At 46.7% G+C, this 23,058-nt stretch overlaps 1 protein-coding gene across 4 annotated transcripts in view; it reads right to left on the reverse strand.

The window, feature by feature from the left end:
• The window catches only part of Rarb (retinoic acid receptor beta), a 354,451-nt gene that overhangs the window by 118,296 nt on the left and 213,097 nt on the right, over nucleotides 1-23,058 (reverse strand). Inside the window, exon 1 of one of the 4 annotated variants that reach the window (XM_052190376.1) lies at nucleotides 21,205-21,832. The exons of 2 other annotated variants lie outside the window; for them this stretch is intronic. In XM_052190376.1, coding sequence (XP_052046336.1) covers nucleotides 21,205-21,361 — 157 coding nt within the window. In that variant the 5' untranslated portion in view covers nucleotides 21,362-21,832. Of the gene's footprint in view, nucleotides 1-21,204; nucleotides 21,833-23,058 lie in introns of those variants that run through there. One more of the 4 variants, XM_052190374.1, reaches the window with a different exon arrangement.

A 23,058-nucleotide genomic window follows, 5' to 3' on the forward strand; every position in this document is an offset into this window, starting at 1 on the left:
CATAAACAGACCAAATCCAATCAAAATCAAAATGGATCCCTACAATAGGGACCAAGGAAAGCAGAGACCATTCCAAAGCATCAGCTAGAAGCTAGCTCTAACAGACAAAATCATACCCTCAAGTTGGTGTCAAAGGTCCAAACCCCGACCGGCAGTTCTGCTCTTCTCATACGGGGACTGGCAGCAGGCTATGGGGGTGCAGGGACCAGCATAGAGATCCCACCTGCACACCAGGCTGCTAGTGAGGTCCGGCCCATGGAGCCTGCACAAGGCCACCGGTACCACACAGAGGCAGCACTCAGTGCCTTACCACGGCTTGTCTAAGTCTCAAAGCAAAAAGGAAAAACCTAAACCAAAACAAAACCCACAAAAGAGCTGCCCATCAAGTGGGGTTTGCACTCAGTGGCTGGGCTCACCTGGGAAAACACAGTATAAATGTACCTTTGTCAACAAACCTGAGTGTGGCTTAAACACACAGAATGTCTCCAACAATAGCTGCTTGACGATTCCTTTCGTGCTTGGCATTTTTCTAAAGGTTAGATGAAGAAGCAGATAACACAGTTAAGAGCCCAGTAGACTCTGGCCTTTGTGAGAGCCAGCTTACAGCCCACTGGCCCCTGCTGGCAGATTAGAGGCAGACAGGTGGGCAAGCATCAGGCATCATGAAGGGCCTGCCTCTTTACTAGAGCCTTCTGAGTAAAACAGTATTTTAATGCAGCCTCTGGGCAGCTGATACTTATGTGGAAAAGGAGCTGTAAAGCAAAAGTCATTTCCTGCACAGCCCCTGGGGAATTCAGAGCCTAGTTCTGAGGTATGCCCGTAGGAATCACTGCAGCTGATCAAGGGCAAGAGGTGAGTTGCATTTGGTCAAAACATGCAGTTAGGTTTGATTTTTGTTGGCACCAGAGAGACGATCTGGATCCCCCTGCCCCCTCCACATTTCTGAGGGCTCTCTGCAGGATCTCAAAGTCCAGGGCTCAGCTCACATACATAGGGGAGAATGTCAAAGGAAACGCCAAAGTTCAACTAAAGTACAAGTAATTAGAACCAGATTTGGCTGTTGCACGTGCGCATGCGCAAGGCTTGCAGAGCCTTTTTATTAACACGTCATTTGCAGGCCTGGGGACTCCTGGATGGGGTGTGTGGAAAACTCTGCGCCAACCATGCCTGGGGAGATGGATCATGGGCATCGAAAAGGGAGCTTTGTAAGTGTACAGTTCTCTAGGAGGGCAGGCCTTGCGGTGGCACAGCCCTTGGAGGCTGCGCAGAGAGGCAGAGCAGCCGCAAAGGGAAATCCCACCCCAGCCTTGGCATCCCTGCTCAGTAACCTGCAGGTGACCCCAGCACTGTGTGTGCTTGCCCTGGTCAGCGCTGACCAAGAGAAGCTGGAGAAGGCGTGCAGGACTCTCTCCCACTCTGACCATGCACTTAAGGCAGGGCTTTAAAAGGCTCCGTGCCGAAGACTGATTTCCGAGTTGCTAAAGAAAGCCTTGCATTTCATAGTACAGTGCCTGACCTTCATCTGGATGATCTGCTAGGCACAGAACCCAGTCTGCTCCAAGACTGTGGAGCATCTGGGCATCCTAAGAGAAAGCCATGTGATTCCTGTGCACATTAATATTTGGGTACTCTAACCTAAGAATGCCATCCACGCTCTACCACCTCCCAAGTGATTTCATATTACTGGGTCTAGCTGACTGAGGAGCTCCACCAAGTTCCCACCTTGGGGGTTTTCAAGCCTTAAGATGTAGGCTTTGTGGAATTCGCTTGTGATAACCCAGGAACTCAATTCTTGTTCATGAATTTGGCTGTGGCTTCCACTGGTACTGGAAGAAACGTGAAGGAACAGTATCGCTTGTCTACTGAGCAGTAGTCCTGCTAAGCCATCACCCCTCCCCCAACCACAGGGAGCAAGGGAGCGGGTCTCTCTCCTGTGCTGAAACACATTCTGCTCTCTTTAATCCACATGAATAATTTCCCAACAGTGACATGATTCCAGCTCTGGGCCTCAAAGGGAGAGGCTGTTGCTTAGCTTGTGACCCCAGCTGTTTGAGCTCGCCACCAGTTAGAGACGTCACTCCTGGGAATGACTTTACCATAGTTAATGATGTCATATTTTCATAAGGGACTCCATGACCCCTATGTTTCATCTCCATCATGTGCATTCTACTTCAAGGAACACATGTGACGGGTCCTGTGTGAGGCTGTTTTCTGGGATGTCTCAAGTCAGCTCAGGACAGGGTTCCCTGAAAAGCACAACAGTCTGACACTTCTACATATTAATGATCAGGCTAGAGGTATTGGAGACAGAGACACATTGAGAGAACACATACTGAGCAGCCTCAGGAGTCATGTCAGCATGGGACTGATGGGGTCACAGTATTAAGGTCCCCGAGAGAGGTTATCCCAACGCCACATGGATCCATTCCCCATTCTAAGTTAGGAGTCTCATAGCCTTTAAGATGGTTATTGTACCCACATTGTTTGCATGTGCTCAGATACCCCGGGTAGAAAGTAGACTAAGACCCCAATGTTAAAGCATCCATCACACACACACACACACACACACACACACACACCTTCATTTGTGGACTGAAGGTCAGGAAAGCTAATGTGCTGCTCACATCTGTCGTTGCAGCACTCTGCAGGCTGGGGCAGGAGGATTACGAGTTTGAGGCCAGTCTTTGTTCAGGACAGCTTGGGATATAAAACAAACTCTTGTTTCAAAAATAAAATAAAAGTTCAAAGGGGGGAAAAATGAAAGTAACGGGCAGATGATTTTCAGGAAGCAACACTGAAATCCTAGACGCCATACTCTGCCCAGTGCTGTTTTGAGGAGGCACTCCAACATGATCAACTCAGATGAGATTTAACCAAACCTTTCTTCTCAGAAGCAGTGCTCTACTTGGTTGCATATATGTTCCCTGGAGATGTTTTGTGTTATTTCTTATGGGTATATGCCATGTTTGCAGCCTACAGTGACGATGGAGCGAATGTAATTCTACAGTACAGGTTTTCTTGATAATGCCATGCTCCTGTATAGGCTGTGGTGATGCTGTGGCAATGCTGTGGCGATGATAGGAGGTCATGGGCTTGGCGCCCAGGTCGACTGGACTTCACCTCCCTCTACCACACATGAACACAATAACTGTGAGCTTTCTTTACTTCTCTTTACCAGCTTATCTTTACTGGTGGTTCCTTCCTGAAGAATCAGATATCTCTAAAACTCTTGTTGGTGAATGGGAAGCAGTATTTGGAACTTGCCTGACAGTCAGGAAAGGCTCACTGAGTCCCAGGGATGCTGATGGACCCTTCCCTTTCTGCAGTTTTCTTCCACCTTCTTATTCTAAGGCAGGGATTCTTCATCAGCACCAATGTTTCCTGTAGGGACACTGCAGTATTCTGGGCTGCAGTGAGGGCTGCGGCTTGTGTTGAGGACCAGCAACCTCTACTGTAGGGCTAAGACAGAAGTGGGTAGACAACACAGCAAGCCACAGACGCCACAAGCTAAGGCCAGTGGCCACAAGATGGCACAGGTCTGATGGGGGATGACAACCGCCTTCCAGTAGGATCTCCAGCAGAGCCAGGCAATGCTATGGCCCTGTACACACTGGCACTGGAACTGGGCTTCTCCTGTCCACTGCCCTACTGCCTCTCTCGGGCCACTCTGCCTCTCAAGTGCCTTCTGGGCTTCTTCTCTACAACCGAGTTTAGTTTATGTTCCTGTCAGAGCTGCTTTTGATTTCTTTCTTTTTTTTTTTTTTTTTTTTTTTTTGGTTTTTCAAGACAGGGTTTCTCTGTGTAGTCCTGGCTGTCCTGGAACTGACTCTGTAGACCAGGTTGGCCTCAAACTCGGAAATCTACCTGCATCTGCCTCCCAAGTGCTAGGATTATAGGCATGCGCCACCACGCCCAGCTGTTTTTGATTTCTATTCTAAAAGAGAGACTAAAGAAAAACCCAGCCAGAGACTCTAGTACCCTTGAGGCAGAGTCACCAGATATGGTGTAAGACATCTCATAGGGCCCAGTGAAGGTCTTTCCCCTGGACATAAAATGACCAAACCCAAATTACAAAGCGTGCTGAAATGGGAAAGGCTGAGCAAGGTGAAGAGAGTCCTGGTAGGAAGACTCTGGAGAGGGATGTAGGGAACCACAGAGGTAGCTTCCTTGCAGCTCTGCCAAGTGAGGACAGAGGGCATTGGTAGTCACCTTTGCTCTTACACCTAACGTCCACTCTGTGGAATGGGGGGGTGCATGCTTATTGCATCCTGAACTGTGTTTCTCATTGGCTACAGTGAGGAGGCGTGAAAACACCCAGGACCAGACACTGACTCTTGGACATGGGTGTGCTGAGGCAGAGGGTTAAGGCCCATGTCTTGATATGGCTCACGGTCATCACAGGAACGCCAAGTGCCTCTGGAGTTTCGCCAAATAACTGCATCAAGCAATAGTAAACAGGTGTCCCTGGAGCAGGAGGCATGCTAGTCAACCGCAAGCTGTTCGAAGCTTTCTGCGTGTGTGTTAATTCCCAGGGGAAGCCCAGAGCGCGTTGGATGTAGGAGCCTTTCAGAAGCAACAATTCAGTAGCACAAGGCTGAACGGCAGTGCAAGCAACCAGCAGTGGAGGCCAGGGAACAGCGCTGGACATGTCTCCAAACTCAAGTGGCCTTGGGTTCAAAAGTACAAGAGCCAGGGACAGGAGAAGATAGTTATATGCTTTTAAGACTTCCATGATGTTCAGACAGACAGATAGACAGATAGACAAACAGACTTATGATTAGCACAATGTACAAACTGGAAAACTAAGAAAACATCAGCAGGAAGCCACGGAGAAGAGTGTGACAGTTTTTCTTTCTGGGTTGGGGACCAGAGCAGTTAGCATAGGGCCTCATGGACACCCACTGACATCTGGTTGTCCCCTCACGCCACAGGCACTGTGTCCAAAGTTACCTTGACGCAGCAAAAAAGGCAAGATTGGGAAGCCTGTGGCCTCCACAGTCCCTCTCCATCCTAGTGGAAGGTCTCACTCCAGAGCTGGATATTCCCTCACAGCAGGATCTGGCAGGTAGGCAGGGCGATAAGACATGGGACATGGTGACCATCCCTCTTGTGCCAAGGTAACTAGTGTGGGGATTTTGTTGCTGATGGAGCCTGGTTCAATATAGCAACCTCAGGTGACATTTCCATTCAAACCTCCCAAGTTTCTACAGGGTCATCAGCTTAGCCTACAACCAGGTCCCATTTTGCGGCTCCCTCTCCCTTTCCTAGCAGGGTTCCATTGTGAGAGAAAGCTGTCTTTAAGGTGTCTTCATCTTATTTTAAAAAAAATGTGAAGGAAAGATTCAAAACTCTTCCAGCGGTGGGCTCCCCAAGGCTGAAGACTTTCTTGGATATTCTGACAAGTGTCCCATCCTTATAGATGGGTGGCTTGTTTGAGGGTTAGGGCTGAGAGTAGAAGCCCTGGGGCCAGCCTACCTGGATTCAAAGCCCGTGCGCATTTTTTACTAGCTGTGTGACTTTGGAGAAGTTCCTTGGCTTCCAAGCCTCACTTTCTACTGGTCCTCACCGAATCGTGAGAAGATTAAAACACACATCATCATAAAGCACTTGGCTTCGGGCCTGAACAGAACCGAGTACTGCCACTAAGCTGTCAATGCTCTTCCCCCTTTTAGCATCCTCCTGGCTGCTGTTGCTCTGTCTTGATTGGTTAACCTTCTCTTGCACTTTCCCCTCCCACATCAATTTCCTCTCCTAACAGAAATGAGAGAATCTTTGGAAGAACCTTACGTGGAGCAAGGCATGCTCCCTGGTTTCTCACAGGGTTCCTTTCTAAGTCCATTGACATCTGTCCAAAGCTCTGTGATTCCACTCTCTCCCATGGTCCACCTTGGCTGGTCTCCATTCCAAGCTGCCAAGCACCCATAGAGTCCATACCTATAATCTCTGCACTTGCGATGGGGTGTTGAGACAGCAGGACTGCTGTTAGTGTAAAGACACCTCAGGCTAATATGTGGTTCCCTGTCTATGAAAATCAATCAATCAAACAGACAAACAAACAAATTAATAGACTATTTAATTTAGGTGGACCAAGCAGCAGGATCAGACACAACTAGCCGGTGTCACAGCTGGACCAAACAAGTTCTCAGGGAGACTGCCTACACAGACAGACACCCAGAAGACAGCCTCCTAGAGCCAGGCAGGGGAAGATGTGACCCACGCTGTGCACACAGGTGCAGCACTTTGCCACACAGCACCTTTGCTGCCTTGCTCTTGCAAGATGTGGGTGGACGACCGGGAGACAGTCAGGAGTGTGAGATAGCTCTAACCTGCATTCAACCGATCAGGTCTGCCCAGGACGATAATGCTCTGCACTGGTAGATGTTAGAGCTATGTTATCACTTCATTGCCCTATATGCTTTCTGGTGACAAGGGTGTTGGAGAGCTGGGTCAGGTCACAGGAAGTACTGTAATTCACACGAGGAAAAGTCCCAACCTAGGGACTCCAAGGCATAGCCCAGTTCTCATAGAAACTGGCTTGCTGTAGGACCCGCCTTCTCATATCCCCACAAGTGAATCTCGTACTGACAAGGCAATGTCCTTATCAGCTATATCCTGATAGCTGTTGTTGGGGCTCTGCTTGGTTTGTAGGGTCTGTTTGTCCGTTGGAGACAGAGTTCCAGGCGATTCTTTCGTCTTAGCCTTGCAAATACAGTGACTAAGGCATGACCCACCATTGCCAGCTTGATTTTTAAATTTTAAAGGGAAGTTGTATATAACATATAACACAGGGAGCCATGGCCTTCATAGCTTCTCTCCAAGCAGCTGGGCTCTGCTGCCCGGGAGGTGTGCAGCCATGTGCAAAACAAGACTGAGGGGTGTGGCCTGGCCACAGCCCAGATTAATCTAATCTGCTGAGCTGTACATACGGATAAACTAAACTCCTCCCACTAACAGCACCTCCCAAGTGTGGGATAAAATTGATGAATTCTCTTACTTCCAGGAGAGAGAAAGAGAAAGAGAAAAGGAGATGAGAGACACAGAGAGACAGAGAGAGCATGTCAGCTGTATGTCACTGAGACTGGGACATGTTTTGAAAGCATGGTCACTACAATGTGTTGGAAGGGGCTGGTATTATTTTACAAAGCTTGCCTCATGGATACACTTTTATTAGTTAGAGGGGTCAACATACTTGCCATAAATACACTTTTGAACTCCGTCCTACATCCTCCGTCTACTGGATTATTTTTCATGTCCTGCTTCCTGGCCTACAGCCAGGCTGAATGTGGGAGTTTAATACCTTTAATCCATTATATGGACTTTTTAAAGGTCCATAAGACAAAAATAAAATGCACTTTCACGGTCAAATATGCAATAAACCTGAGAGGTCCTTTAATATTTCATATCCCACCTTCCATCCTGGCTGTGGCTGACTCCCAGTTTCAGTGCACAAAATGGTAGGATATAGGCAAACTTATTGCTAATTTCTCATCTGATTGTGTAGAGAACTCTTGAAATTGATAAATAATGCATTTCGCTGGGCACTTTGGGGAGATTATTGCTCCCCAATATTCTGAAGGTTTGAAATCACTATCCACTTACATATCTACTGCTTTCCCCCCAGAATGCAGCAAAGTGACAAACTAGTCATGCTGATGTGCGTGTGTGTGTGTGTGTGTGTGTTGTTTTGCTTCTGAGACAGAGCCTCACTGTGTATCCAAAGCTGCCCTTGAATTTGCAGCAATCCTCCCACCTGTGCCTCCTGAATACTGGGACTATAGGCTGTGCCACTCCACTAGGCATGGTCATGGTCGAGGTGATTTTTATCAGGTTATTGATTTCTACAAGCAAGCATCACGTGGACACAAGCCTTGTAATACCATTTCCTCATCAGACTGCCTTCCTAGTTCCCAAATTGCTTACATAACTGCCCAGCACATCCAGTGAGCTTACTGTGAATGCTACCTGCCTTTCACTGTGCACTCTCCAGGGATGCAGTTGTCTGCCTCTGGGGCTGCTGTAGTTTATTTGCTCCCATGGGGGAGTGAATTGTCTTCCCTACCCTGGACACTGCAATTCACAATCACAGCAGAGGACCCGAGGTGATGGGCAGTAAGGCACACTTGATACCCACTAGAGGAGGGCTAATCACAGGCCTGTTACCTCGTGTGAAACATCTGTTTTCTATGAGCCATTTAAAAGTGCAAACATCTGTAAATAATAAGCCCATATGTGCACATAATTTACTGAACTCGGACATAGAGGGAGCTGAAGAGTAGAGGACAGCAATTAGAGTAACTACACATTTTGTTAAAGATGTATCGGTTTTCTGGGTTTTTTCCTTTTAAACTGGGGATCTGTTTTACGGCCAGCAGAGTTCCGTATGTGCCCTGATACAGCGAAAAGCCCTACCAACCTTGCTTCTTCTCGGTACTGTGAGTCAGTTCTGCTTCCCCCTTGTCCATGAACACTCTTCTATAAATGAAGGGGCAGCAGTGCCTTCCCCCTCAGCCCACTGATTGCTCTAAGCAGCAGTTCATAGTGAGCCTCCTAAACTCCGTAATCCTGGTGACTGTCTCAGTGTAGCAAAGACCAATCACAATGAAGACACCAAGGCAGGAAGTAAACCTGGGTCAAGTTTCTCCTGATTTGTCTTTTAGCTTTATTTCTATTTTCTATCTTCACACTTTCTAGAGATGGGTGAGAGAGGAGGATGTAGAAATGGTATGACGTTAGAGAACAGGAAGGCCATCGGTGTGTACCCAAAGCCAGGTGAAACTGCCTCCTGGTTTCTGAACATTCCTAAATATCCATACGGTCTTGCTGTGGCAGTGAACGGGAATTGCACCAGCTTTGTGGTATGGCCGCCTTGATGTCACTTCTGTTTCAAGTAACTCCAAATATCTAACAACTAAAAAGCAGAGATCACCTGCGGTGCTCTGCACTTCAATTCATTTCCGCTGAACTGTCCCCAGCATAGCTCTGAATATCTACCCTGTGCCAGGTCCCGGAATACGAAGAGGGGTACATAGAGTGTACTCAGAAGGAAACGCCTATAAGAAGAGAGTGCCTGGAACTTTATACAAACAAATAGGGGCTTCCATAGAGTCCAGCTCTTACATCCTTGAAGTTTGGTGAGATGTCCAAACTGAAAGCTGAAGTAGTTTGAAGATGTTGGAATATTGTGTCCATTGCAAACCCAGAACAGGTGTGGACACATTGTTTGTTCCCATGATGCAGCTGTCAGAGGAATCTGGGGGAAAGCCACTAGGTCCTCTGCATTGTTAGGGAGAAGCCTTTGCAGGGCTCAGAAAACAATTTCTCTCAGAGGGAAAAGCAATTCAGCATTTGACTGAGCTCCCAGCCCTGCACTGTTTACATTCTCCTGTGGTCTGTTTGCCATCTACTTAAAAAGGATAATTAGAGCTTGCTAATAGCGGGAGGGAGGGAGAGAAGCAGACTGAAGAGCTGAAGAGAAAAGGAGGCCAACAGAAGAAGCAGGCGCTGAGGCAGACAGAGCTGCATGCCTCACTGGGCCACATGGGTATTGAAAGTTAAATTAATCCTGATGAAGTATTATCTATATGTCGCAGGCTCAAGAGCCATGTGTGACTCTTGGCCATTGTTTCAGGCCATGTATGTTCTCATTTATTGTTTCTACATATGGAATATCCTACTGAAGGGCATTGGCATGAGATGTACAAAAGGAAGTGGATATAAACATCTCCGTGGCTCCATGGCATACAGTGAACTGAGTGCGCATAGTGGACCAAGGCCTGATAAATCAGAGACACTGTATGACCTCAGAGGTCTCCTAGTGCAGCATCACGCACATACCCATGCGTGCACACGAAGACGCACACACTTGAGCACGCATATGCATACATACATGCTCAAGGGTACACACCTGTACATACAATAGGAAGCAAACAGACACAGGAAACACCCCTGAGAGCAGAAGCATCTGGTTAGTCACTGAAAATACTTTCAACTTTCCACCCTTAATTTTTCACAATTAGACACTGGGAACATGGTTTGTTTAATGAGAAGTGCATATTGCGCCTGTTGTTTCTTCTGTCAACTTGACACAAACTATAGTTACCAGGGAAGAAGGAACCTCGATCGAGGAATTTCCTTTATTTTAATTGGCCTGTGGGCAGTTCGGGGGAGCATTTCCTCAATTAATGACTAATGTGGGAGGGCCCAGCCCACGGTGGGCGGTGTCGTTTCTAGGCACGTGGGCTTGGCTGTATAAGTAGCGGAACGAGCCAGTGTTCTATGGTTTCTGCCTCTGCTCTTGCTTGGGTGGTGCTCAGAGCATGTAAGCCAAATAAACCCTTTCCACTCCGAGCTGTTTTCAGTCAGTGTTTACCAAAGTAGCAGAGACACAAACTACGACAGACACACGCCCCATCTCCTCTTCCTTAAATCTTTGATTAAGACTTTGAATGTGAGCTTGTTGACAAGCACCACAGGTCAGTTTCCCAGATGAAGAGGTGAGGCAGCTCGGAGCTCAAGCTCTCAGAACACAGGCGGTAGGTGGACGAGTGTGCTCCTGAGGCTGCTGTGACACATGGGTCATGAAGTCATCCACCATCACACACAAAACACCCACATCTGGGGTCACCACGTGACTTCCAACAGAATATGTTTGAACTGTATCTGAAGTCACTGAATTGAGCATAGTATCTGAACAGCCAATAATAATCATTGTGACTATTGTAATTTTGACCAAAAAATGATGGTTAACTAAGGTTGGGATCCTCTATACTCAATGGGCACTCACTTCAAGCAGGCAGCAGATAGCAAAGGCCATTCAGTTTCACCATCCCATGAAGATTTCTTCCATTTCCTCTTCCCACCTCGCTCTTCTACTCCACTCTCCAGTCCTCACTCTCCGTCCTTTTCCCTTCCCTCCCCTCCTTTCCTCTCCTCCCTCTCCTCTCCTGCCTGTTTTTCTTTTTAGAAATGGAAGATGCTGCTTAAGGCAGAATCTCACACAAGCCACACACACACACACACACACACACACACACACTACAGACTGCAATGGTGTGGAAAGCTACATCTCCTACTGCTTAGATCCTCAAGAACTCCGGGGATGGCCACAATCAGCCCAGCCTCAGGAGCCTTGGCAGGGAGTAGGAGCACAGCCTACCACCAACAGGATGTAAGAACAAAGAGACCAAAGTGGAATGGTTCCTCACGGTTACGGCAGCTTCCTTCACAGTCTAGGAGCCCATCGTTTATGTTAGAGAAAATAATGTAATCAGAGGAAATCATGTGAGTCACAATTCTGTGTTGGTCCAGGCTTCCCACCCCATTCCTAACACTCTTGGGGGCCTTTCCTGACATTCGTAAGGCATAAAACATTTTGAGGGAACTGTCTACTCAGTAGACAGAGATGACAGTCTAATGGCAGAGGCTAAAGACCCGCAAAGCAAAAACTGCGTGGAAGAACAAATCAGCTTAGTGGGATTGTCACCCAGGCTTACAGTTTGCTGTGTGACTTCAGTCATACCGCTTGCCTACTCTGAACTGCAAGTGTCTCATCTATAAAATGTAGATAACAATATAGTCTGTGGGGGATTAATTGAATCGACATACAGTCAGTGATACAGAATTCTGTTAACTATAAGGAGCTAAAAGGAAACTCACTGAAAGTCATGGATTGTATGTTCGAATGCAGTACTGCCTTCCTGCTGTGTGCACACATGCTACAATGCTGTGCAGACTATCACTGGATACTCTTGCCGCCCACCACCGAGGGGCAGATTTACCCCGTCACTGGTTAGACATCAGAGTGTAGGAAACCCGAGGCCACTCTGAGTCTTTAAGAGACACCTCAGCTTGCCCTTCTTGGAAGGCTGGCTCTGCGTTCTGAAAAGCCTCCCGATGCCAGCCCTGTCTGGTACTCCAGGCACCTGCCCCAGCCTAGGTCTCCTTCAGTAGTTAACAAGCACACAACCCTTGGAAGAAGCTTTCCTGAGGCTGGATGCCACTGTCCCAGAGGGCCCCACACTGAGTTTAGTGGAAGGCAGACCAGCGAAGCTCACCCACAGGTCGGTTAGATAGCAAAGTGTTGGGACACTTAGTTTTGGAATGGCATGCTACCCGACAGGAGCAATCACTAAGAATGAGACACTTAGCCGGGCGGTGGTGGCACACGCCTGTAATCCCAGCACTCTGGGAGGCAGAGGCAGGCGGACTTCTGAGTTTGAGGCCAGCCTGGTCTACAGAGTGAATTCCAGGACAGCCAGGGCTACACAGAGAAACCCTGTCTCGAAAAAACAAAATCAAAAAAAAACAAAAAAACAAAACAAAACAAACAAAAAAAACCCCAGAAACAAAAAAGAAAACAAACCCAAAAACAACAACAAAAAAACCCCTGAGACACTTTTATCTGAAATATTTTCCATGTAAATCTTTAATTTTATCATAAAGTGTTTTTATTTCCCTTTTCAAAAAAAAAAAAAACAAAAAACAGAAAAAAAAATGAGATACTTCAAAGAGTCAAAGTAAATTCAACTCCATCCCCGAGAAACACAATTACTCCCTAGATGCTCCAGAAATGTCCACCAAGATGTGCATTACCTCATCATTCAGGACAGACTTTATCTTCTTTTTTTCAAGTATAATCGTGAGCCTCTACTGTGATGAAAATGGACAAGTCACTTTACCCACAGCTGTGGGTCTCAGGGACTCCACCATCAATCTTAAGTTCAAAGTCCCAGAGACATGCTTGTGTAATGAGGTGTGTGCCACAGACACACCCCAGTTTCTTCTAAGTTTAGAGGGAACAGAGACAGTGGCTAAAGGTTCTCCATGTCCTCAGAAGTCACATCAAGACACCTAACATATGACAGACACCCAAGAGCCTGAGCCAAATGGAATTCTGCAGCATCTCAGACATGGATAAACGGTGAAGATGTGCAGGTGCCGCCATGGCTATGAGGACCATGGTGCTACCGCGCCTGAGAGGACGACAAGGGGCAAGGCTTGCCGGTGTCAGTAATGCGTGCATATCTGAAACTTTGGTAAATGGCTGCCTCTGAATCAGGACCAGAGAGCTGTCCAAACTGTGACAAGCAGGAAGGACTGTCATCTAGGTGGGGAGCAACAGACAGAGGTGAAGCGAAGAAATGAAAATGAGTTATTAAAGCAGTGTCCGCTGCTCCCCAGCATGCACCTGCCACTGGCGACACACCAAACTCAGCGAAGAAAGCACAACCAGAGACATCTGGACGTTCCAAAGAACAGAATCTTATTTTACACGCTTGCCAGTCCTTCCACAGATCCTGCATGGTAGACATGATCGTCCCTGTTTCATAGCTGCGGAAATCGACCCCACATCAAATCCAGCTATGTCTGATATCTCCGAACATTGCACAGATGTGGGGAGCAGAGGTGGAGAGATGTAGGGAAGGTTGGCTGTGCCCGGAAGCCAGGAGTCACCCCTGATGCAGGGGGAGCAGCCTCTGCCTGACAGAAATCCTTCTCATCTCGCTGCATAGAGCCTGCCACTCAAAGGCTCACAGGCAGATCAGCCTCTGAGCACTGCAGGGATCCCAGCTCCTCTGCATACTTGCCGATCCAGACTTCTTCCCATCTCCAGTTCCTATTGTTTCCTCTGATAAGCAGGGCCCCAGTGAACAATTAAAGCTTTCAATAAATAATCTCTAAGCACATTCATTTGATTGACTGTTATTTGATACAGCCGTTAGTTTCAATGGGGCAGTTAATATTGACCACATAAAGTACTCCAGACAAACATGAAACAGCTCCAGAACTCCATGCATTATTACCCTTTATCTGCCAGTCATCTGGGCTACTTGTAATGGTCATGGAATTTAAAAATCAATAATAACAATTAGTGTTCTGTACACCCAAACAGATGAATCATGTGAAATGTGTTTTGGTATAAAAATCAAAGGGGAAACAAGCCTGGAACACAGAGAAGGCTCCTTGAATCCCCAGGGCCTTCTTGACAAGGTCCCTTCATTCTGGTCACACAGCTAGACTCATAGGAGAGTGTAACACAGAATCTCTTACAAGGTGAACATGATCAAAGGAGCACTAACAAACACCAAAATTAATGGAACTGGTAATTTACTCCAGCAGAGACAGTGGCTAGCCACCTTTCGGTTTGTAGGCGTTGGTGGCAATGATTTTGCTGAGAAATAGCAACAGCTGTATTTCAGCTTCATGCACCGCCACTGCAAGGTCTAGATAATTAAAATTCAATGCCGCGGGGGAACGTCTCATCCCTAAGCTGTAACCAGCATACTACACGAAGCCATCCATTCCAAAGACTTGTTTTTCATCAATTATTTGTTACTTATCTGATGTAAATATAAGAAGGACTAATTAAAACGCATGCCTTTATATACAGTTTCTTGTCATTAAAGCCAATGAAAGCATTCTGAGGACCATAATAAAATAATTACATGTGCCTTTAAGAATTCCCTTCACATCACATGGTGGTACTGAGTGAAATGAAAACATCGGGAACTATATTTTGAAGCCTCCACTTCCATTTTAGCTAATTATCCCCATAAGCCCTGCACTAGACCAGACCCTAAAAAAAAATCATTTGAAGCTGAAAGGACCTTTAGACCGTCATCAGCCTTCTCATAATTATGGACTTTGATGACATAACAAAGGCCGTAGCTGTGGCAACCTTTAATATTTTTGAGGACAGGAAGTTATTATATTGCTTCTTAATCTGTTCTGGAAATGGGAAGAAAATTGGGAAAAATGAGATCCAATTCTGCGTTCCTCAGTTAATTGCACCACCTGCTTAGTTTTACCTGCAGTATTTTGAATTTGGTAAAGTTTTCATTTGTGGAAAACAGTAGTCAATACAGACCAGCAAAACCACTGTTTTTGTTGTTTTGTCTTTAGAAAGGGACTTACTTAGCTCAGTCCAGTCAAGTGCATTGGTCCTGAATTTCTGATTCTTCATCTTTCACTTCCACAGTCCCTAAATAACAGAAGGGTGCCCCCAGGCCCATCAGAGAAACAAGATTCACCCTCACGCCCCAATACCAGCTCAATTTAGGGGAGTAAGTCCAGATTAAATCTTACAAAGCAGTGACCTTTCAAGACAAGTGTGAGCTTAGAGAACAGGAGGAAGCCTTTCACGGAAACTGTCTCTACCTCTCAAGGCAGCTACTTGGAAAGAAAATAACCTGGGATTCAAGTGAAAAGGAAAATGGACACAGCAGGAAATGGACTTTGGGTCTGGCAGCGAACAAACTGGTTACATGATGCAGAGCAGGGCGGAAACTTTAGGCTGTATTAGCTAAATGGTGGCTGCAGGGATTGGCCCTAACGGCGAGGAACTGGCAGTTTGTGGGCGGTTGGTACCCACTGATTACTGGATTTTCTTAGATGGCAAAAACCCCAAGGCTGACAGCTGAGGAAGGGGTACCCACTACAGAGTTGTAAAACTGTGTCTCAGAAGACATTTATTAAAATCCCCGTTTCCTATCAAATTATTTTTGATATTCTTACAGCTTGTCAGGGCCATGATAACTTAGCATGACTCTTTTCAATATGAGATTTCTTTCTCTCCTCTCTGGATAGGTTCTCTCCTTTGGAGGGAGGGCCTGAAGGCCTGAACTCTTAAGGAGATGCTCAGCGGGTAGGGATGGCCTCACCTCCTATAATCCTGACCTGTTTCTGTGCAATCCAGGGTCCTACCCAACTCACTCCTCTGCAGCTCTGCACCTAAAGAGACTGGAGAACAAGCAAATCCACAGTCCCATGTCTGCCTGAACTCCAGGACAGGCAGAAAGCCACAGATGTCACTGGTCCTGCTCTTGGTAGTCAGAATTTGCAACCCAATCGTTTAAAGAGGCTTGAGCTAGATGGGATTCAGATCTCACGTCATCTTTGTTTTAATTCGTGTTTGAGACAAGGTCTCTATCTGACCTTAGCTGGACTGCAGCTCACTATGTAGACCAGACCTTGAACTTGGAGATCTGCCTGCTTGTATCTCCCAAGTGCTAGGATTAAAGGCGTGGACCACCATACCCAGTAGATCTTAAGGTTAACACAGGAAGCCAGGCATGAAAAGAGGATTCACAGCAGCAGACTCTGTGGGGGTGGAGAGGTTATCACACTTCCTGCTTAACCAGAGGTACTTAGGCCAAGTCACTTTCAGACAAGATCCTGATCTATTAAAACCTTCCTTCAGTTCCTCAAACCTCAACTTTTTTAAGGTCAGGGAAGGGTTCTTTCAGATGTCTTTGTAACCATTCAGGTGAATTCCAGGCCCCCCCACCTCAGCTCACAGGCAGCTGAGCCTAGCTGAACCTATCCGTCTTGCAGGGCCAGCCTTCTATTTACAGATCTACAGTTGGCTAGGAAGGGAATCTGTGCGCGAAGAATGACCCACAAGCACAAGATGATCTGCAGTCATAATGGAAAAATGAAGTTGTGAGCTCTCCAGCTATACTGACCATGGAATCGCAGGGCTTTCTGTGGTGCCCGAAGGTTCAAGGGGCAACCTAGAAGATGCCATAATGATAAAATATCCGGCATATTTCAGTGACTGACGTGAGAACTGCAGCAGAACATGTGAAATGGAGGTTTTTCTAGAAACACGGAGATAGATAATTGCCGTTGAGAGACAACGTTTGACATCAATATCTTGGGAAAGGTTTCCAGCCAACGTTTTTTCTGATTAACCTTCATCAAAAACTCCCATATCCAAAATAATCTATTTAATTGATAGTTAACTGAATTTATATTAGAACATTGAAAGCATAAAAAAGCCATTTAAGGATGAATTTAATGGCAATTATACATAGCTCAAACTCTGAAGGAGATTCTCTTCAAGAGCTTCTAAATTAGTGGTTCTCAGCCTTCCTGAAGCTGCAATGCTTAATACGGTTCCTCATGTTGGGGTGACCTGTCAACCATAAAATCACTTTGATTGTTACTTTATAACTGTAATTTTGCTATTATGAATTGTATAAATATCTGTGTTTTCTGATGGTCGTAGCCAACCCCTGTGAAAGGGCCATTCACCTCCATAGGGGCTGAGACTCACAGGAACCCGTGTTTTAATGCCCAGCACCTTTACTGTCAATCCTGAACAACGTAACAAGGAGTTTCATCTTAGCCTGCCGGAGGTTTTCCATTTCCAATCTTCCTCTCTGACACCAACTCCCTAGCTAAAGCTGCCCAGCCTTTTTTCTTCAAAATCCTTTTTTAATTAAAGAATGATAAATTTCCTAATAGGAGAATTGATAATCTTCATCATTTATCATGTATTTCCTCTGTGTAGGAAAGTGAACAGCCTTGCTTAATTAATATGTAAGAAAGAAAACAGAAGGATTTTCTTTCCTTTTCAGCTATATCCCTGCTTAATGGGTGGACAGGAAAAAAAGTGTGTGAAATCTAAAGACTACCGTTTTACTCTTGTGACTCATCAGAAAGCAAAGACAAAATGGAAATGTAAAACCAGGACGATCCTTGCTGATTCTGGATGGTCCAAAGCGAGAAGGACCCCTCCTTCAGGCCAGCCCACCCAGCAGAAGCTGACGCTCTGGTCACGTATCTATTAAGAGAAAACAAGGCCGTATCCCAAGCCAGGGCTTTCTATTCCTACTGGACAGTCAGTTCAAACCAGAGCTGCTAATCCAGTCCTAACTAACAGTTTAAGGTTAAGCTAATCCAGGGTGCCGCCCTCACAGGACTAGGTCTTGGGTTTTGGAATTCACCCTTTTCTGGCAATAAAATTTAACTGCTGTTCTTCTGCTTCCGCTGTCCTAATTTGCAAACTTACCCATTTATCTGGAAATTGAAAGAATTCTATTCTCTCTGTTGTCTCTGTCTGTCTGTCTGTCTGTCTGTCTGTCTCTCTCTCTCTCTCTCTCTCTCTCTCTCTCTCTCCCTCCCTCCCTCCTGGGAAAGAAAACTTTGTTCATCTTTTGTTTTCAGAGTGACCCTGTGGTGCACTCTCTCTGAGATTTCAGAAGTCCCCGTTCTTCTCTTCTTTCTGATGCAGTTACTCACTGAGTCATGTGGCTGAGCAGCAGAAAATTATGTCCTACTTTAGTAAAACAATCGGCCCTTTTCGCTGAAATATTTACACAAAACGCCACTCAGTTCACACGGCGGCTGCCAGTCTTCATCGAGCCTCTCAGAGAAGTGAACGTTAATTTTGCCACTTTAACCTCAAGTCATAGCTCACTAGGAGAGGACTTAGATCCTGCTTAATGCTTCAAATCCAGAGCTCAGGACTCTAAAGAGGGAACTTTTTCTTCCTTAATCACACATTTGCTACTGTTCATTTTAAAAATAATTTCTTCTTAACAGGCAAAACCCTATGCAAAAAGATGTTTTCTTCCCTCTTTTGATGTGTGGAAAAGGGAGAACACAGGGACACTCTCATGACTCCATCAAAAGCAACTAACTATATTTAGATCAAAAAATATTGAGGCTTATCCCGTGTCCATAGAACAATTAATGCGGGAAACATCTGGAGTTATCTAAAAACCAGAGAATCCAGGAGGCATCTGAACAGACACTTGGCGGCCTGGATGGGGCCGTCTTTCCAATATTTCCACCACATTCCCTTAGTGGCCCCTAATCCCGATTTCCAATATTTATACCAAACAATCCACAGGCTCCGCTACAACAGCTGGCTGGCATATCAATTTTCTGTCTTTAAAATTAAAAGGAAAATAGAATATTCTAACACTTGACAAAGTGAGGTTCTGGGACATTACATTCAAAGGTTTTAAACACACACAGACACACGGACATGCACTCACTCTCACACACACACCTACACACACATGCATACACACACACACACACACACACACACATACACACACACACAAAACCTAAGTAAGCTTATAAGGTTGGAGGCAGTTTTGTGGACTTCAGTCCCAGGCTTGCTTTCCTCTCTGCCCCAATGTTTCCTCTGTGTTAAAAGCAAAGCTGAGCTGCACCTTTTCAAAATAGCCATTAGGTAAAAAGGAAAACTAAGTCCAGAGGATTTAAGCTGTTACTAATGGAAAGGCGGTTCACAGGTCTTTCGTTTCAAAAGCCCCACCACTGTAAGACACAGATACTTACTAGAATTTCTTTTGAAAGAATGTTTTAGTTATCGTTAATCTCTGGAATCAACAGAAAGAACTGGGATTCCATGGTTTGTGGCCAACAGAGCCAGTTTGAGCCAGTGGGTCCTGTGGGGTACCGGCAGTGTAGACACTTGACTCGTTCAGCTCCAGGTTGAGGTAGAGTTGAAACCCTAGCGGAAGCAGACTACAGTGAGCCCTGAGTGCCCCGCGTACAGAAACAAGACACTGGAATTCCTGAAACCCTTTTGTCAAATGCTTTTATTTACTTTGTCTAATGCAGGTTTCTTAGATTAGCTAAACCTTGCTGTTATCAACAGTTTTTGCTTATCGGCTTGCTCTAGGCGAGTGACACAATGAGCACCAGCTCTCCTCAGATAAAGCAAATCCCTTGTTTAACTTGCTCAAGAACAAACACAGCTTTGCCCTCCACTCTTGCAACCTAATGGGTAAGTTGGGAAGGTTAATTGCAAAAGGGAGAATGTCTAAAAGTAACTATGCCCCACGCAATCTCTTTCCAAGACAGGTCTTCCCTTCCACTAAAAATGTTTCAGGACAATCCTTTCTAACAAGTCAAAGTTTCCCAGTGCCCAGTTCCACAGAATTCCAACTAGAACAGTCACATCGATCTAACTGCTCTGGAAAGGAGGCCTTGAGGACATGCTAGTGACTGGAAAATATTTTCTAGTGCTAAGTTTCTTCGCCTTCTCCAAAAAGAAAGTGAGGAACAAGGAGGGCAGGGTATTTGGGGAGCCGCCGGCGATTCCGGCATTTCCTGGAGCAATATTCTCTGTGCCTGCACAGGGCTCTGTGAATATTAAGTTGGACGGCCAAGAGGCTGGCATCAAATAGTTATTGATTTTCCAGCTCCAAACCTGTTGATTTTCTGGCCCAAGAAGTAAGTCTTTTTTTCTCCCTTGTCCTTTTTCCTAAGAAAAAGTTTCAGGAGTCAGCTGACATGCTGCCCCGGCCCCTCCTCTGCTTTGCCTTTTGCCTCTCTCTTTAGACAAGGCACCATGTTGTTAGGAAAACTCAATTTCTCCCAGTTAAACTTTGACCTCTTTGAAAACAAAGATTTAAAATGTCATTTTCAGGCTAATGCTCCAATGAATTGTCAAATCAAGTACTAAAAACATTTTGATAGATAGATGAGCCATTTATCTAAATCACTGTCAGGGTGGCGAAGCATCCTGCAGGCTCCCACCACAGCCGGCTCTACGGAAGATTTCCCAGGACTCCTGGTCATTCCTCAGGCCTGCAGCTGAGCTACTGTTGACAGTTGGAACCTAAGCACCCTGCCAGCATCAGATAACCAAACAGTCAATATTGTTTTTGAAAAGGAGGCTACCCCATTTAGATTTCTTTTCCTTTAACTGAAGTCCAGGCTCCTGACTGAATTGTAAGAAATGGAAATAATGAATGGCCAGCCCGAGGGGTGTTGGTGGCCAGGAGTTCCCTAGCAAAACAGCAACTTCTTAGACCAACAGAGTGACTCGGAGAGGTGGCAGTGGGGTCACCGCTAAGACATACTGCCTTTGCTCAGAGAAGGGAACAAGGGGGGCAGCATCCTGTGCCATCCTATCCTGTGCATTATGAACTCCGATCGACCGCCTTCACAAGCTTGCATTCCTTGAAGGGACCTTGTCATATTTTAATTACTCTGCACTGTTGAAATACATAAGGGGGAAGTGTTACTGAGCTCGTGGCTAATCCCGGCAAAGTTAAATCCCCTCTCTACCCTTTACACAAATTGCATGGAGTATCAGATTGCACTACTTGAAGAATGTTTCAAAGTCCGTGGTCACCTTCTATTTTCCCCTTCCTTCCGTACATATTAAAAACAACAACAACAACACCTATCTTCAAGAAAGAATAGGGTGGTAAGGGAGAGCAGGGGTGCAGAAGGCGTTTCAAGAAAACCTCTCCGAGGACATTTCAGCAGAGCTGGACTGACTGTACATGCACGGCAGCCTATCACACCCCTGCAGCATTAAATCATTAAACCCTTTGTCTTGCCACCATTGCACTTTATTCCAGTGTCTTTACTGCATGCAAGAGAGACATTTTTTTTTTCTTGGTAAAAGAAAGGAAAAAATAATAAACCTACATTGAGCAGTATGCCGGTGCTGCCATTCGGCCTGGGTGAATCCACTGAGGCAGGCTTTGAGAGCCTTTTCCTGCAGCATGCAGGAGGACGGGCTCGCGGTGTAGAAATCCAGGATCTGCCCGGGACTCACTGACAGAACATCCATACAGTCAAACATGATCTCTCCGCACCGCGCTCTGCAAAAGTGCTTATCCTCTAGGTGTGGAGGCAGGCGAGCCGCACAGAAAAGTCCACGAACTCCATCAAACTCTGCCCCTTTTTTGGCACGTAGGCTGTTGGTCTTTTTCCCAGCCCCGAATCATGAATTATGACAGACAAGCCAGCTAAAAGCCTGTAATTGATCCAAATGATCATTTACCATTTTCCAGGCTCGCTTGGCCGATCCAGCCGGGGCGGGGGTTCCCGCACCGATCCTAAGTTCTCCCTTCCAGGCGACGCCCGCGCAGGCCTCCGGGAGCGCGCGGGTCCTACCCCGCCGGTGCCCAGACGCGCCCTGCCGGGGTGGCTCGCGTCCTCGGCATCCCAGTCCTGCGGCCGCGGCGCTCAGGAACCCTGGTCCCCCCCTTTGGCAAAGAATAGACCCTCCTGCCTCGGAGCAGCTCACTTCCTACCACTTCTGTCACACGGAATGAAAGATTGAATTGCCTAATATATGCGAGTGAACTTTCGGTGAACCCTTCCCGGGCTGCTAACCTTCAAATGACCCAACCAGTCTGACATCACCAACTCCCAGGATTCTCACAGCGCTTAAAAACTCCCAGCAGCCCTGCAAGAGCCGGCAGCCAGCGAGGCCACGGACAGCCGCGCGGTGCTCCCCACGGCTCAGCGTGCAAACAATGCCAGGAGCGCAGGGAGGAGCAGGAGCGCTGCTGCGGTTTGCGCCTTTTCATCTGCCCGGCCCTGGCGGGGAGACCCTCGCCCTCAGCCCGCCTCTGAAATTCTCCCCTGCTCCGCTGTGCCCGGCCAAGTCCTTGCAACTTAGGTATCTTTCCACTCCTGTGAAAGCACCCCGCAAGCCCCGAACTGCCCATCAGGAGCCCCGCCACCGCTCGCAGAAGGAAGCCGCTCGGGCCGGGAAACTTTCCACGTGCCTGCAGTCTTTTTATTCCTTCTTCGTCGTCTTTTTCATTATTTTTTAAGGTTTTCCTCCCTTTTTCTCACTCTTGCAGGCGCTAGCTGAGTTCGCCGTAGGGGGTGTCCTGGCTCGGGAGGGGAGAGAAAAGTCCCTTCCGGGATCTTCTTAGATTTAAAAATCCCCTGCAGGCAGAAACACCTGGAGCAGTCACAGATTAGTTGCTCCAGACCCTGTTTCTTCTCTCTCCTTTCTCTTCACACCGCCCCCCCCCATCCCTTCCCCCGTTGCCAATCGTTCTGTCACAAACACAGAAATAAAGTGAGAGGCAGAGCAGAGAGACTGAGGTTGGTGTGTGTGTGTGTGTGTGAGAGAGAGAGAGACAGAGAGAGACAGAGAGAGAGAGAGAGAGAGAGAGAGAGAGAGAGAGAGAGAGAGAGAGAGAGAGAGAGAGAGAGAGAGTTTTAGATTCTGTTTTGCTGGTTGGTGAAAACAGTAACTGCCACTGGCCATCTGTGTGTCCAGGAAAATACTGATTTTTCTCTTGTACTCTGTTTTCTCATCTGTAAACCATACACAAGATGTAAATAACTACTTGTAGCTTCTCAATAAATACGCAGAAGGAATATTAGCAGTGTCTCAGCCTCCTGTTTCTAGCTGTGGGACTTTTGCCAGGGACACCCAGACCTGTCTGAGGTTACAGGTTCAAAGGTCGGTTGACCGGAGCTTTCTCCGAAGCCACACCAACCCACAGTCCGTGCACAGAGAGTTCGTCAGGCACA

Source organism: Apodemus sylvaticus, chromosome 8, assembly GCF_947179515.1.
Source record: "Apodemus sylvaticus chromosome 8, mApoSyl1.1, whole genome shotgun sequence".
Lineage (NCBI taxonomy): Eukaryota > Metazoa > Chordata > Mammalia > Rodentia > Muridae > Apodemus > Apodemus sylvaticus.